The following is a 17,053-nucleotide window of genomic DNA, read 5'->3' as shown; positions in this document are numbered from 1 at the left end:
AAAGAAAAGTAAACATACCACCTGTAATTATACACAAATTCTGTTATTTGTTGTCTTTAGTAAAACTCTAAAACGGAAATAAAATTAAAATTAATATAATGAGCCACATCTAGTATAAGTAGTGGGCGTAGCCTGTGAGTACATCCATGGTTGCGCTTATAGTTAGTATCTGCGATCGTGTGGTCTATTATATTACAATGCGGGTAAAACTTGATTGTTAAATAGATGTTAAACAGTTAAATACTATTGCAATATGTTTCTCTGTGTTCTCATGTTAGTGACTTATTTATAATTCTTAGTGAGAATAAATGTCTTAAGCCTCAATATCTAGTTTAGACTCTTACCTCTATCATGGCTTAAAAGATTAATTTGGATTTTTTAAATGGCACCGGGGACCGGAGACAGGGACTCAAGTTCAAGAACCAATGAACAATATACGTGCTGTATCGAGCAGGACTGCTTTCTTATTATTATTATGAATTCATGAGTTCTACTAAGGAGGTACTCACTTGATTGTACGAAGCGACAGTACGTAATACTCTAAGCTCTGGGGTGCTCGAAAGGAGCGTCCCCGCACGACGTACCTAAATGGCAATGGTATGGTGGTGGTTGTATTACGTAAATTACAGGCACATGGGACTTGTAAACTTATGTGTCAAGGTGACAGACGCAGTGGCAGTGCCTTTCAGGTCTTTGCGACTGAAAGATCTGAGAAGCACTGCAATTGTTACGGACAGGCGTGCATCTTACCACCAGGCGCACAACTTTTTCGTCCCGTCGCTTGGTACTATAAATAAAAACAGGGTTTCCACAGTGCGGGACTATGAGAGTGTGCGTTATTTATTTATTTATTCAAAACTATTTCTTGCATTTTAAATTGTAAAGTGCAGGAATATGAACTATAGACCGGCTCTCATCACAGAGAGGTAGAGCGTTAAAATGTACTAAAATATCGTTCATTTGAGTAAATCAACTTTATCATAATTGACACTTGACACTAATTTAATTCATTCTTCATTCTTATTATTCCTTCATCATTCAAAATTAGACCTACAGAATCAAGACGCTTCATTTTTTGATAAATATTCAGCTTGGTTATTGTAGAAAGAGCTTAGGTCCGACGGATGACAATAAGGTGGCTTAATACAATGATAATAAATGTTACTATTAAACGTTCTTGGTTACTTATTCACTACTGTGAAAATAAACTTTGTACAGCTGTGAAACAAAACTCGTTCTATGGTAACCTAGAAGAGTGAGTATAAAATTTTCACACATTTCTTTATTCTAAAGGCGAGTACATTTAAGTAAAAGTTCTATAAAAGTGTACAAAAATTGCCTATCACTTTTAGTACTTCTAATAAGTTCCAATTTCAAATACAAACCCTAAAGCACCCTCAACTTCCTGCCTGGAAGTGTGGTATGGTATCCGGAAGTGGTCGGTTCCCGGCAACACTCGCCGCGTGCCGTCGTTTAAACATTTACTCTATCAGGCCAATAATAATGGTGTTGTTTACTATTAACGGTGATGCCCGACGTGATAGCGTTAGTTTATTATGATTTATATTCTTGTTTGTACCGCGTACACAGGGCCAGTTGTCGCTAGCAAAACTGTAAATTATTTACATAAAAAATATTACTTCTTGTGTAAAAGTGTAAATATTACAATTTATCATACGTAATTATGGTTTCTTCTATAAAATACGAAACAACGAACGAACGAAAGTTTCCGATTGTATATCGGCTCGAAGTTCGACCGGATATTATAATTTGACACAATATATATATGCCGTATCCGAAACGTCAAAAAAAAGTGACATGTCGAAGTTTAGCTATTGCCTTGGTAATTATGTTTTTTGGATTCAGTAATGACTTTCTCTAACGTCTTGATGTGGGGTAACATTTTGGTTTCTTTGTCGCCTAATTTTCAAAAAAGATGAAGTGATTTTTTTTAGGATACCAAGTCACGAACGAATATGTCGTGCGCTTGCTGGTGAGCGACACGCCTATCCAAAGCAGTTGTAGTGCCACTTAGAGCTTTAAATCGCAAAGATCTGAGGGACACTGCCATTACTCCCGTTACCCTGAGACATAAGTTGACAAGTCCCATGTGGCTCTAATTTCACCAATGCGCAATATATGTAATGTAATTAGTAGCAGTAGAGCTCCTTGTGAAAGAGTTCGTCCCGGGAAGTATTGCCACTGCCGCCAAGCAGTAATGTGAGCATTAATGTGTTCCAATTTTGAAGAGTAAGGGTGCTGATGAAATTACAGGTACATGGGACTTGTCAACTTATGTCTCAAGGTGCCGGGCACAGTGGCAGTGCCACTTATATCTTTGCGGTTTAAAGTTCTCGAGTGCCACTGCGATTGTTAAGGACAGGCGTGAGCTTACTATCAGGTGCACGACGTGTACGTCCCGTCACTTCATGTGTTAAAAAAAATGTTATAGAAAAAAATCTTTAATGGCTCCATCGTTTTCGTTCAGTATCTCATTTGACAGCTGACAGGTGTCAACTGTCAAATGAGAAATATAGGAAAAATATTCTAAAATGTTATCCGAAAACCATGGTTTACTGTCTCAAATAATTACTTACAAAGAAAGTTTTATACCTAGATAAATAGACTGAGATTTGGACATTGTAGATTTAAAGCTCATTTACATCGTAAGCGCATAATAACTTCCCCAATTTGCACTGAATACACGACTTAAGAAGACCAAACATTAGGACACTTTTTCTTTTCATGTCCTGCTTTCGACATTCAGCGACTGCTTCTCGGCTCTTCAAAAAATCCCGCCTTCACTACAGGACAGTTTAGCTTGGCCAGAAAATTTTATCCCTATAAACATATATGATTTTATTAACTCCACTCTAGGAGAACTCTGACCTAAAAAAAATACTCGGACTTACTTTGCAACTCCAAAGTGACAATGACTCTACAACTATAACAAACACAAGACGTTAACTCAAGATCTGGTAATTTACCTTAATAAAATTACAAAATGTAAGAAAAATTGAAATCTAAGATTTGGCAGTACGGCTAGACGCCTTACCCTGTCCCGGAGGACCAAAAATCTTACTATTACTACTACTCTATATAGTTATTTTAATTTAATATTAATGTGGCCTGGAGGAATCACCCCAGAGCACGTATTTTTCAGCTACCCTACCAGATCATGTTCTATTTAAGACAGTCTTCCACCTATTCCTCGCCCCGTAGATTTCAAATTTGTGTTATGTGTTTTTGCAAATCCCCTCCTAGAATTAATAACTGATTTTATTAGTAGGTAGGTAGGTACAAACTTAAATTAGAAAACTTATTTATTTAAATATCTGTAACAGTGATGGTACATCGTGTTGTTCTGTATTATTAAAGAAGCCGGAATAAACTAAAGAGCAGTGTTAATTAATTAAATATCTCAAATATGAAAGCGTAACTCCAATGACTGACTTGACATTGACAAAATTCTTCAACAGAAACAAGAAGAAGTATTTAATTTTTCTCGAAAAATATGAATTTTTCAAAATGGAAAATGTTTCCATGACACTAGTGAGACCTGAAATAAAGAAATTATATTGTACATTGTTAATCAAAATAAGGAATTGTTTCCTGAAGTACACCTCTTCTGCAATCGTGGCCAAGTCCGTGACGAAGTTCGTGCAAGACCACAGACGTGTTTCGTACCAGTATTCAGCTCATTCCCGCCGTCACCGTGCAATCCGTTGTGGTATTTACCCTGATAGCGATCGGGTAATGGGTTCCGTAGTCGGCACGCGACAGTAATCGCCGTTATGCCAATCACTTAGGCGATTGACTTGTAATGCTATTGTAGATTTGTACGATACTGATAAATGCCATGGTTTGTACACGGATGTTATATTATATGAAATCAAATACTGTCGTAACTCAAAATGGTGGAATTGTCAAATGGCAAAAAGTCGTAAAAAAGAACAATATCTAAGATCTGCAACAATCACATACAAAAATTCGTAGTAGCGTCTACTTGTTAGGAGAGCGTCAGTCTGATATACTGAAGACGCTGGTTCGAATCCAACCGGATCGAATGAATTTTTCTCTGTGTTCGATTTTTGTATTATTGATTATAACAAACTAGTTGAGTCATTTCACACAAAAAATTGTATAAACTTCATATTGTGATTTGAAAGTTAAAAAATGGAACCAAAAAATTTATGCTCTCGTTTATAAGCGAATAACTAAATATTACTTATGCATAAATAAAACATAATCCTATTATTCTCAATAACATCCATTCAGTATTTTTTTTAACGTTGAAATCGTACATGATGTAACTTTACAGTGGGTAAAGGACACAGCGGCTCACGTGACAACGCAGATGAACTGGCCAGAAAGGGGAGGCGGACGCTGTATGATTCTGAGACTCCAAAGCGTTCCACTATGTAACAGCCACCAGACATGCCAGAAATAAGTATAAATACATTTTTTAACCAAAATATCACCGTCATCTACCACTTAACGACTCAATTATTTCTACCTTACATCTGCACTCCCTTTCACCTGCGTCATGGTACACTCCCCTACCTATAGTCAAAAGTTTGAAACTATTTTCTTCTGATCCATTCCAGACACAACGTACTTAAAACTGTATTATAAACTCCTCCGTGGTCGAACGGTTGCCATGCTGGACTCCACACGCAGCAGGACGTAGAGGTCCTGGGTTCGATCCCCGGGCCGGGAGAAATATTTCTATGGCCTACATTTATTTCCCTCCTGGGTTTGTTTGGATGTAGTTTGTGATTGTTTATGTTTGTGTCCATTGCACCCGCAATACAGGGTTTCCCTAGTGCGGAGCTATGAGTGTGTGTGTCAATAAATATCTAAAAAAAATGGTATAAATTTTGCACTAAACAGCGACTGAAATATTCTGAAGTTTTCAAAGCTCCGAAAGAAAACACAAACTTTATTGCATAATTGTTTTATTTGTTTGGCTTACTGCGGCGTAATGCATAATGATATAAGTACAATGCAGCTACTCTCAAGAAACAACATTAAACTTCAAGCGTACTAGCATAATACAGAATTACATTTAAAACAAGTCCGGTAAGTGAGTATTTTACCCTTCGTGTACATCATTTCACATTACATCCATGTCATTTCAACTTTAAAGATAATGGTTTTAAAGTTCTTAGGTTTTTCTGACTGCTTATTGGAAATGAAACTGTTGTTTCGCATCTAAATTACGAATATTTGTTATTAGGTGTGACTACCTATTAAATCCGTGACCGTGGTACCTGTAAAGAACCGCTGGTTTATTTGAAAATACAAATTAGGGCGCCCCTTAAAACTAAACGCTTCTAGAAGCACCTGTGAACTTTCAGTAATTTTTAGTTCAGTAAGGCCACAAATTCACAACCCTGGTGCGTTCAAGATTTGTGCGTACATTGTGTCTTGTGTTGGATGATGTGTTGTATTGGACCTTGAACGCCCCGCCGAACGCACCACCACCATTGCGAATTTGTGGCCTTATTGTGACTTGTAAAGTGACGTGTGCATGTGCGCTGCAACTGAGCGTCTAAATCTAGAGTCGGCGGACTAAAGCGCACAAGTGAAAAAGTGTTTAAATTCTTAATATATAATTTTTGTATTTTTTATAATGTTGGCAGATGTGAAGAGAATAATAAATTTGAAAAAGATGCCACTAGAATTTAGTTACAAATGAATAAACTCCTGAGCTTTAGTGGGTAGATGTATTAATTTGAATAATGTTGGATTTTTCTCAAATTTTTCTGAAACTGCCTCTGTGGCCGAACGGTTACCACGCTGGACTGCCACGCAGAGGTCCCAGGTTCGATTCCCGAGCCGGGAGAAATATTTGTATGGCCTACATTTATTTCTCTCGTGAGTTTGGGTATAATTTGTAGTTGTCTATGTATGTGTCCATGGCACCCGCGACACAGGGCTACCCTAGTGCGGGGCTATGTTGAGTGTGTGCGTTATTATTATTTTAACTTATGTGCTTTAATCTAGTTTTAAAGTATTGCCACCTTATTATTTCTGCCGCCAAGCAGTAATGTCAGCATTACTGTGTTCCGGTTTTGAATGGTAATGGGTGCTGATGAAATTATAGGCACATGAGACTTGGGCAGTGGGAGTGCCCCTCAGATCTTTGCGATTTAAAGCTCTGAGTGGAACTGCAACTGTTATGGACATGCGTGTAACTTACCATCAGTAGTGCGATTCACGTAAGTTCAAGCTATCAAAATATCGTTGAAGTTACATAGTCGTTCGATCGAAGTCCTACCCAAAATGGGTATTTACGTAACACTTGAAGGAACGTTGATATGAGTAGAATCGAAACATAACGACTAATGAACGACATCTTCGATTGTGAAATTTGAACTTTAGTCGTCGAAAGTCTATTGAAAGAACTGTCAATATTTTAGCAGAATACGTAACGTTTAGAGTCGATTTAAGTTCTATTCATATACCAGAATACGCTTTAACGACATTTGGATCGAACGACTTTAATATAATAATTAGATATTATAAAAAAAAATTCGACGTCTATAGAAATATTGTATGCGCATGTGATGCCACAGCAGCGGTTCTATAAGCGTCTTATATATAGGCGTCCTAAACGCGATTAATAGTTCATTATTCACTCTAACCTATACAAATCGAAGGATCTCTTCAATATGTTATTCTTACTATGGCAATAAAAAACTTTAAGTATGGTGAGATGTGTCAACTGCCTTAATTACTTGCAGTGATCTTTAAAACGGTCGTAGTTCAAAAATGTACACAATGAAAACTACTAATTCGGGTAACCCACTCACTTTTACCGAATTTGCGTTTAAGCGATATGACAACACAGCTTTTGCATTCGATGGAAAACAGCACGTTCGAAACGTAAAATTAGGCCCCTGTTGAAATATATATGTAATTTCTCACAAAGTGTGAACCTACATGGGCTATTTATACAGGACCGTACTTGGTACGGTACTGGAAGTAAATTAATCAATATTATGTTTATTTATTTTATTTTACTCGGCGTTCGGGACAGGAACCCATAAAAAAGATTTTATAAAATAAGACAAAACAGAATAACAATAAGTAATGTAAATACAAATAATTTTTTGCACTTTCAAAAAATTATGAATTACAAGATTTTGCGCATTTTCAATTGGTGAAATAAAGATAATAGAATATTATTTGTTAACTATATAACATAAATGCGGGCAAATTCAAAGATCTTACAATAAGAAGCATAATCAGTTCTTTGAATATCTAATATTTACATTATTAACTAGGTCTTAACTAGAATAAATACAAGAGAAATATTAATTAAAACATTCTTATATACAATTGTATATACAACATGGAATGACAAATTTTTGTACGACATTCGAGGTTTTTTAAATTTAATTTAACTCTACGAATTCTATCGAAAACGCGTTATATACGTTAACGACAAAGCGATTCGAAAGAATTCATTGTACAGCCCTTACTAATAGAAGAATTTTCTCTAGCATTTCTTACCTGCCAGTATCTAATCAAAATTTCAATAAATCAATTTAAGGACAAATTACCGCTAAAATACAATTCCATACACTTACGCATTTGAACGATTTGGCATTCGACACTCAATTGATATGACTAGTCTTTCAAAAACTGAACACAAACTATATCGCGTTCGAAGTTCTTTCATTTCAAGTTTAAAATCCGTCTGCTGCGTTGTCAGTCCTACGGACGGATTCGAGCGAACACTACACTAGGCTTGATAGAGGGGCTCGTGACGTCACTGGAGAAGGTGGAAGAGGCTGAAGTTGCTGCGGCGCTTGTGGTGGGAAATATACTCCAGGATCATTCGAAAACTGCGGATAATTCGGCAAAGGAGTGTGCGGGATTGATGTTGGTCGTGATTCATGATACAAAATCGGTACGCGGACCAACCTTTGTGCTGCGTGGGCCATATTTGCCGCTTCCAACTCTGCAGCCAGCTGTCTCTTCCACTTGTTACGTCGATTCTGAAACCAGATCTTCACCTGTGTCTCTGTCAGGTGAAGACTAGCAGCAAGACCAGCGCGTTCAGAGCTGCTTAAGTACCGTTTCATATCAAATGTAGACTCTAGTTGGAATACTTGAGAGCGGGAGAAAACAGTTCGTGTTTTCTTCTTTCGTTTACCGAGGTTTGCGTTAGGATCTCTCTTTTCATCTTTATCGAAGTCATCGCTCTCGTCGACATCTGGGTCTGAATCATTAGCGTCTTGTTGCTGAGGGTAAAGCGCGGGATGAAGGCGTGGGGATCGAGGAGAGGGCGATGATCTCGATGGAGAGGGGGGTGTAGGGGCACGCGGGGGGCTTCGTGGTCGCGGTGAACCCCCGGCGGAACCTTCTTCGTTGGTTGTTGAGTCTTCTGTAAGAAATTTTGAACATTAGTTTTGGTCTTATAACAGAGATTTAGAATCGAACAGTTTGTCAATTTTATTGAGATCATCAGCTGTCTACCATTAGTAATTATGGAAAATGTTTCTTTTCTGAAAAACATAAACCGATCAATACACGTCATGTAGGTTTAGGTGATTGTTCTGTATGTAGGCTTACGTAATTATTGTGCCTCATTGTATCGCTTAAACCCTTATAAAAGTCAATAGAGCTTCAATCGACAAATCACGTAGTCGTTATACGGCTTCGTCATACAACAAATCGAAATCTTTCGACCACGATGCGATCCAATTAAGGCCAGCCCGATTTCGACTCCAAATCCACATAATTCCGATTGGAGGATTCCACGCCTGCGATTAGGCAATTTGACGGATTTGTGCTTTTAAGTCGAGTAAAGTACTGGGTATTAAATAAACATTACGGAAGATATTGTTTGTGGCATACATATGATAATGACAGATGTGTGCCATGGGTAACTGAGTGGAATATTACAATCCAATCCCAATCCGATTTGACGCTGGCAAGTAGTTCAACGAACTGGATTTGGTACTTCAATTCTACTTGAATATGTTCAAAACATCGAGTATATAACCAGAATAGAGACGAAATGTCATTTAATTTGTTTGAAAACTATTCTGCCATATCATTACTGTGACAACTGTGCTCCGATTGGCTAGCCCGAGTTCGAAACAATTGACGGGTGTCGTCAATGGGTGTTGTCAACTGTTTCACTTCAAATCGACCAGTTAACTTGAGCTTTGCTATAATGGACGAAAATTGCAAAATTACATATTTAATATCTAATTACCGATGAAATGTGATTCCGTTTGTTTTGTAATTAGAAGTTTTGCAGTTTTTTCCACACCACCGAATAGAACAGCATGACATTGTTAGAGATATTATCTTTATTACAATAAATACAGAACATTTTTTGGAATATACGGAGATGTACACACAGGTCAGTAGTTGGTCTGTCTATATTTCAGTGCAAACGGGAGTGGATATTTACAAGAGCAGTATCGCTAATGTGTTACCAGAAATATATGGCCCTTATTTCGTCTCTATTTCTAGTTATATACTCGATGGTTCAAAAAAACACCATCGAAGCATCGAACTTTCGATTTCAAATGCACAAATATTGACAAAACTACGACGTACCAACATATATACAGTAGCAAACATAACCAAATCCAGCTCTGTCCCAAAGAAAACACTATCGAACATTTCGCCGAATTTAAATTCAAAATTGAATCGGCACTGGCGGCGTGAACAGAACACAACACAATCCATCTTTGAAAATGAAATTTCGAAATTCGAAAATGAAAAGGCATTGGCGCGAAGTTGATGTCATCAACGGCGTTCGATGAATCACTACAAACGAACGGGAGTATTTCATTGATATGGCCAGTTTTAGTTGAACTTTGATACATAATTAATGTACAATAAATTGCATTTCATTTTAATTAAGAAATTTCATTTTATATTATTGGTCGAGAATTTAAATGTTAACCCAAGATGTTTGAAATGCGTTATTTTAAATTTTGACATCAACATTTGAATAAAAATTTTCTATAATTCCCTGCTCGTGTTGCCAGTGTCTACATGTTATGATTGTCAATCGACTACAAAATTATATTATTTTCATATGTGACTGTTTTACGTTTAAATTTAATTAAATACGGTACAATGACAAAGTCTTGCAAAAAATTGCATTTTCCATTAAACTTGCTTCTTTGAATCCAAGGTACTATAGAGGTCATCGTATAATGGTTAGCGCATGCAGTGATTGATTTTCGAAGCCTCACGTAAGCCTTTGTTACCGTCGCCTGCTGTTTACATAATCGTTTACCAGTTAAGCAGTTTACATTATGCACTCATACATTATTTAATACTCATCTGAGTATATAAATTTACTACCCACGCTTTATGTTTTACATTATCGAAGTGGTTTGCCGTGTAGTTCCCAAAAGAGGATTACCTCGTAATAACACCCCGTAGTAGTTTAAAAATATTTGTATAAACCCATAATAAAACGACTTAGTCATTTGTTTTACTAGTTTCTTCGTTATTTGTAAAAGACCATGTAGATGGTAGACTTTCGCTATATTTGCCTATCCTACTTATGTATGAAGAGTATAAATATGGTCTCTAATCTTTGCGTTCGACATTGAAAAGGAAAGTAGTAGACTTTTTTAATCCAAAGCATTATAGTTATATGGAAGTAAAAGATTTTTCATTAGATTGTCAGTTCTCTACTGCAGTTAAAACCTTAACAGTTTAGTATAAGGTTCGTAATATATTCAATTTGAGTTACACACTGTACTTGAATTATCGCATGAGCGAAAAGAAATTATGTCAAAATAGGTTATCAGTAAAATCCTCAACTTTTGTAACTGAAATTTAAAAAAAAACAGTATCGTACCACCTTAGAATAATAACGCATAGAAACCTAGCCCGCACACGCTAAGTGAGGCAAGTTAGAGGGTTCCAAACGCGTCTCAGGAGCGCGCGGGCTGTTAGTGCTCAAGGTCATATTGCACCGCGAACAGCTCCAAAATTTTTTGCTAAAAATGACGAAATGTGCGGTAAATGGGTGTAAAAATACAACAGACAAACAAAATAGACACTAACATCGCATTCCACAAGTAAGTAATGCGTTTCAACTCATATTTTTATGTAAATATTCACTAAAACAGAAAAATAATTTCGCGGCAACAAGATACGAAAGTGTTGCAAAGTAACGAATTTTTTTTCTCCCCATTTTGCTATTCTGTATCAAAATAATTATATTACGTAAATTTTAGTGGTGCCTGTAATTTAGATTTATTTGCGCATCTTGAACTAATATTTACTTTAATACATTACATTAAATGTTTTCGTTAACTCCTGTAAGTGATTGGGACACTTAATTATTTTATAATACTTTTAACGGCTCTGCGTTCATGCTTTATTGAATAATTATTTATTTTAATTTTATTTGAATTGGAGCACATATTGCAACAAATTTACAGTACTTATATATTTGTTTCTACTATAGTGTTGGCACCACCAGTACAACTTTGATAGCTTATTATATGTCTTTCTTTTCGTAACTCAAGCGAAATATTTTATATTAAAATATTTTATTTTCTTAAAAGGGGAGCATTCTTAAGCGATTTTTTAATCTATTTTAACAGTTATTTTCTTTAATGTTTGCTTATGGCATTTTCGGTTTTAGGTTTCGAATATGGCACTTATTTCTAAATCCAAGATGCGGGCGCGATTTTTCGAATAATGGCAAGTTGGGTATCGTTTTCGAGATGTTTGGGAATGTTCAATACAAATATGGCACTCATTTCTAAATCCAAGATGGCAAACACGACAGTTCAAACAAAAGCAATATTCGTAATGAGCACCCCTAAATACCTCGAAAACGATACCCAACTTGCCATTATTTGAAAAATCGTGCCCGCCATCTTGGATTTACAAATAGTGCCATATTCACATTGAGCATCCCCAAATACCTCGAAAATGATACCCACATAGCATTTTTTTGAAAAAATCGTGCCCGCCATCTTGGATTTAGAAATGAGTGCCACATTCGTAATGAGCACCCCCAAGTACCTCGAAAATGATACCCATATTGCATTTATTTGAAAACTCGTGTCCGCCATCTTGGATTTAGAAATGAGTGCCATATTCGTAATGAGCATCCCCAAATACCTCGAAAATGATACCCATATTGCATTTTTTTGAAAAAATCGTGCCCGCCATCTTGGATTTAGAAATGAGTGCCATATTCGTAATGACCACCCCCAAGTACCTCGAAAATGATACCCATATTGCATTTTTTTGAAAAATCGTGCCCGCCATCTTGGATGTAGAAATGAGTGCCATATTCGTCATGAGCATCCCCAAGTACCTCGAAAATGATACCCATATTGCATTTATTTCAAAACTCGTGTCCGCCATCTTGGATTTAGAAATGAGTGCCATATTCGTAATGAGCATCCCCAAATACCTCGAAAAGGATACCCATATAGCATATTTTGAAAAATCGTGTCCGCCATCTTGGATTTACAAATAAGTGCTATACGTTTTTCATCGACAAAACCGAGCACATCTGTAGGCACCTGATCGACAATGTCGGGCAAATCTGTAGGCACCTTTAACTTAATGATGAGTTAAGCAAGATACAATTTCCCCACTTTTGAGGGAAATGTTATTCCATGGCATCATTATTTGTATATTTGTGTGCGTGCCGACGAGCGTAGTTACAAGTTGCTTACGCCTACATGAATTTGGTTTTTGCCTCACTTGTGACAGTTCGTTTGATATGAAACTATCATTCTATGCGTTATTATTCTAAGCGTACCACCATGTCAAAAAAAAGTGCAAGTTACTATCAAAACTACAGAAGTATCTCTTTCTAGAAATAAAAAAGAAATAAATGTACCTCGTAGTACGTAGCAATATTTGCAAAGAAATTAGAAAACGAAATATTTGCAAGCTAAACAAAGGAAATAACAATCCGCTACGACAATCTGAAACAACCGCATTCCAAAATTAAAACGAACACGCAACAACGACACTTTTGGCGCGAACGCGTTCGTCTAAACAAACCTATTGGTGTGAGCGAGATGACTACAAGTTTCAAGTTTCGCCTCTGGTTTGGTTTTGGTTGAGTATTGCTATATGTAGGGGAAACATACGAATGTGGTAGAAACGGAGCGTATTGTTCGCTCGGTTTGGGCCGCGTGAAATGGCCGTGCTTTGTCTAGGGGTTTCTGCAAATTAAAGCGGGGTTGCCAGCGCAATGATTGCTTGTTTGAAAATGTACGTTTCGCAGCGACATGGATAATTTTGCTTGAGAGATTTGATGAGTTGTTTTTTACTTTATATGGAATGAGGTACAGATACACTCGGTATAACGTAGACGTAATGACGTAGATAATAAGTATATAGCCACGAATTCTTGTCAAGTTAATTACGACGACTCTAAATACCAAATTGAGGACATGCTAAAAAAAGCAAAATCTAGAGTACCATCAGCAAAGTTGAAGCCTTCAAAGTCCCCAAACAGTTATGTTTGCAAGCGGAAATTGTTCTAGGTCTGTCCCTTACTTTGTGTAACACATTTGTTTATAATAAAAATATAATCTAACCCTAATAAGCAAGCTGCTGATTGCGACTGATCGCCATTTCCGACACGTAAAAAGAACCCGAGATAATTGTCAACTTTGCTTATAATACCATTAACCAACGAACGTGTATAAAGGCATTGATGCGTGTGTATTAGGACCATAGCTAGTGGAAGGCCTACATCGACGGGAAAAGTGCGTGAAGGTGTATATAAATACTTTTAAGGTTGCAAGTTATACTTTTATAGCAAAATCTGGTCTTCTAAGTATAAGGAAAACTTTTTATTTTCATTTAATAAATAAAAAATATACGTATGCATATCCAATAATTTAAATGATTGAGTAGATCATTTTAGAGTAGCCCGTCCCTAAAACATTAAAAGAATCAATTTTTATTCCTCCCTTTTAAAAATAATCCGCAGTAACAAGAGTCGTCAATCTGGCGTTTTGGAACGAAACTCGAGACGCACTCGAATCGATTACGCGCTGACGCGTCGAGTCGATATCAACGAGGCCTTAGTAGTGCCCCTTAGAGTTTAAACAGTTGAGATTTAGTTTACAATGCTATTAAATTATTCCTTTGCTTTGCTTTGTTTATTCACAGTTTGACGAGGCGGTGACTCATCGATTAATCACTTACGGTATTACATAGTAGATTTGATAAGAGGTGCAATCCCCCATCTCACCTGATGAATAGTGATGGTTGGGTCAATGATGGAGCATGTACACCTAAATAAAGACTATTCACTCTCGTTTGAAAAGACCAAAGTCATAGCGTTCAGAAGATGACTGTGGGTAGAAAATTCCACTTCATAATCGTTTGCCATATAAATGTGGAAGCGTAAGAACTGTTACACACGGCGATACAAACGCGATGCAGTAGCGATGCAGTCGCTAATCGTCTACCTTTACACATGCGCGCAATTTTATGCAGCGATGCAAACGCGATGCAAGCGCGCGACTGCATCGATACAAACGCGCGATTGCATCGCTAAACTTGAGATACAAAGGTGGTTGCATCGATGCAATTGCGAGTTTGTATCGACGTAGTCGCGCCTTTGCTTCAATGCAATCGCCTATAAAACGCAAGTGTAGCGATGCAATCGCGCGTTTCACGGACTCGCGCTATAACCACTCTGACACTTCGTGGGAATCCTTGGAATATCCACAACATAGGGGCGGAACCCCAGCCTACGTCTAGTCTCCCGATGGTGGAAAGGGGAAGGCAGAATTAGACCATGCAATTCCGTCGCACGCTTTCCTTGAGATATACTGTAGAATACCGATAAACAAGCAATTTTACGGCGGTATTCAAGGTTCAGCAACTTTGCCTCTACTAAAACCGGGTCACTTATAAGCCTCTCGGCATGCTTTTCAACTGCACCCAAAGTAGATAGTATGGTATTTAGCAGATAATTGGAAAAACAGATTCTTTCATTGCAACCTGGGTGGTATGAGTAGTTGTGTATTTATTTACCTCTAGGAGGGGTGGTCCTCTCCTGGGGTCTCTGCCAGTACCACGGTGCCGGCACCAGCCCTCCGTACCTCCCGGCCAAAGCGCTCCATTGCGAAATCAGACCAAGCCTGTAACAAAGCGTTTACGTTTTAACAATGAGGCCAATAAAAATTTGTCGCGTTTTCTTTGATAATAATATCGTTATATTGCTTTTTTCTACTCCTGTACATTAATCTGTCAATAATTATAGTTTCGTATATAAAGGACCATATCATAAAGGTGCTCTTTTTAGTTTTGAATCAAAATTCTATTGTCTATGGTACTCGCCACTTAGCTGAAAAATTTCATAAAAGTTCTGTGCACAGAATGAGTTTCAAAAAAAGAACGCCGTATTTCTGCTAATTAAAATATCAATTAAGAGTCTATTCAAACGTTAGACTGCCTCTTGATTGGTTAAATTGACCTAAAATCTTGCAATCGATCATAAACTTAAAAAAATTGGTTGAAATATATGGGGTACTTGGCCAATTCTATTATATCTCTTTGGTTTTTAGTTAAGTAGCGTTTGTTTGGCTTTCGTCTAAATAATATAATAAGAGGCTGTAAGGTGGAACGTACCTTTGCCTACCCTTAAACTGGTTAATTTTTTTAATTGCGTTTGTTGTAATGGTTTGATATCAAAATATATCTATTATCTTAGAATAATAACGCATAGAAACCTAGCCCGCACACGCTAAGTGAGGCAAATTGAAGCGCGCCCAATGGGCCTACACGAGCGGGCGGGCCTTCAGTGCTCAAAGTCAACTTGCACCGCGAATAGATCAAGAATTTTAGCTAAAAATGACGAAATGTGCGGTAAATGAGTATAAAATACGTCAGACAAACATAAAATAGATACTAACATCACATTCTACAAGGAAGTAACGCGTTTCAACTTGTATTTTTATATAAATATTCACTAAAACCGAAAATTAACCTACTACTAAAACTAGCCTACATGAATTTGATTTTTGCCTCTCTTGTGACAGTTCATTTGATATGAAACTATCATTATAAGCGTTACTAGCCCGTTACACCAAGTACCAAGTACCAAGTATCATTATATGCGTTATTATTCTAAGTCTATTACATTTATATAAATTAAATATTGGTTATGTTTCATAATTATATTTCCTCGTAGAAAAAATATTGTATGCAATCATTCACATAGTTAGGTCTTAAAATCTCGTACCTATTACTTAGGCCACTCGGCTTGAAAAATACTATTATGTAAAACTTTTTTTGTTAACCTCGTAATTCCCCGAGTAGAATAAAATATATATTATATGTGAAGTTCAATTCAAAGGAAAAAAAGAATTCAAGCCAAGACAATTTAGTTTCTATGATCACATAATCGCCCAGTGTAGTTTCTAAAGAAATGATCAAATATCGCATTCACATTCATCGTTACGTACTCTATATAAAGGCCAAAGAGTATCTAGCAAAATACTTTTTTTTTTATAATACCTAGTGACGGGACGAACAAGTGTTGCCTGATGGTAAGCGAAACGCCTGTCAATAACAATAGCAGCGCCACTCAGAGCTTTAAAATGCAAAAATCAGAGCGGCGCAGTGACAGTGCGCCCGTCACCCCGAGACATAAATTTACTTCAAAACCAGAACGCAGTAATGCTCACATCACTGCTTGGCGGCAGAAATCTATAGTAATCTATAGTAACGCACACACTCAACATAGCCCCGCACTAGGGAAACTCTGAGTCGCGCGTGCCATGGACACACACATAGATAACCAGATATTACACCCAAATTCACGAGAGAAATAAATGTAGGATATACAAATATTTCTCCCGGCCCGGGAATCGAACCGTGGCACTTCGGCACTGTCACAGTTCGGCCACGGTAGCAGTTTAGTTTTTTTTAGGAAATAGGTACGGTAAGTAAATTTAAACTTTGTAACTATAATAAACATTGGGAAATTTGCATTAATGTTAGATATAACTAGTTAGACTTTATATAGACTAGTATATAAAGTATGACTTTACTATCTTAG

General features: G+C 37.0%; 1 protein-coding gene across 1 annotated transcript in view; it reads right to left on the bottom strand.

Moving 5' to 3' along the window:
* Positions 1–7,034: 7,034 nt before the first annotated feature.
* Positions 7,035–17,053, bottom strand: part of LOC113232504 (homeobox protein HMX3-B-like) — a 28,031-nt gene continuing 18,012 nt past the window's right edge. The window contains exons 2-3 of the mRNA XM_026467255.1: positions 15,025–15,131; positions 7,035–8,398 (exon numbers count right to left, since the gene is read on the bottom strand). Coding sequence (XP_026323040.1) covers positions 7,749–8,398; positions 15,025–15,131 — 757 coding nt within the window. The 3' untranslated portion in view covers positions 7,035–7,748. The remainder of the gene's footprint in view (positions 8,399–15,024; positions 15,132–17,053) is intronic.

This window comes from Hyposmocoma kahamanoa, unplaced genomic scaffold (genome assembly GCF_003589595.1).
Source record: "Hyposmocoma kahamanoa isolate Upper Pololo Valley unplaced genomic scaffold, ASM358959v1 76, whole genome shotgun sequence".
Taxonomy (NCBI): Eukaryota; Metazoa; Arthropoda; class Insecta; order Lepidoptera; family Cosmopterigidae; genus Hyposmocoma; species Hyposmocoma kahamanoa.
The sequence above is the reverse complement of the archived record's forward strand: the minus strand, read 5'-3'. Positions and strand labels throughout refer to the sequence as shown.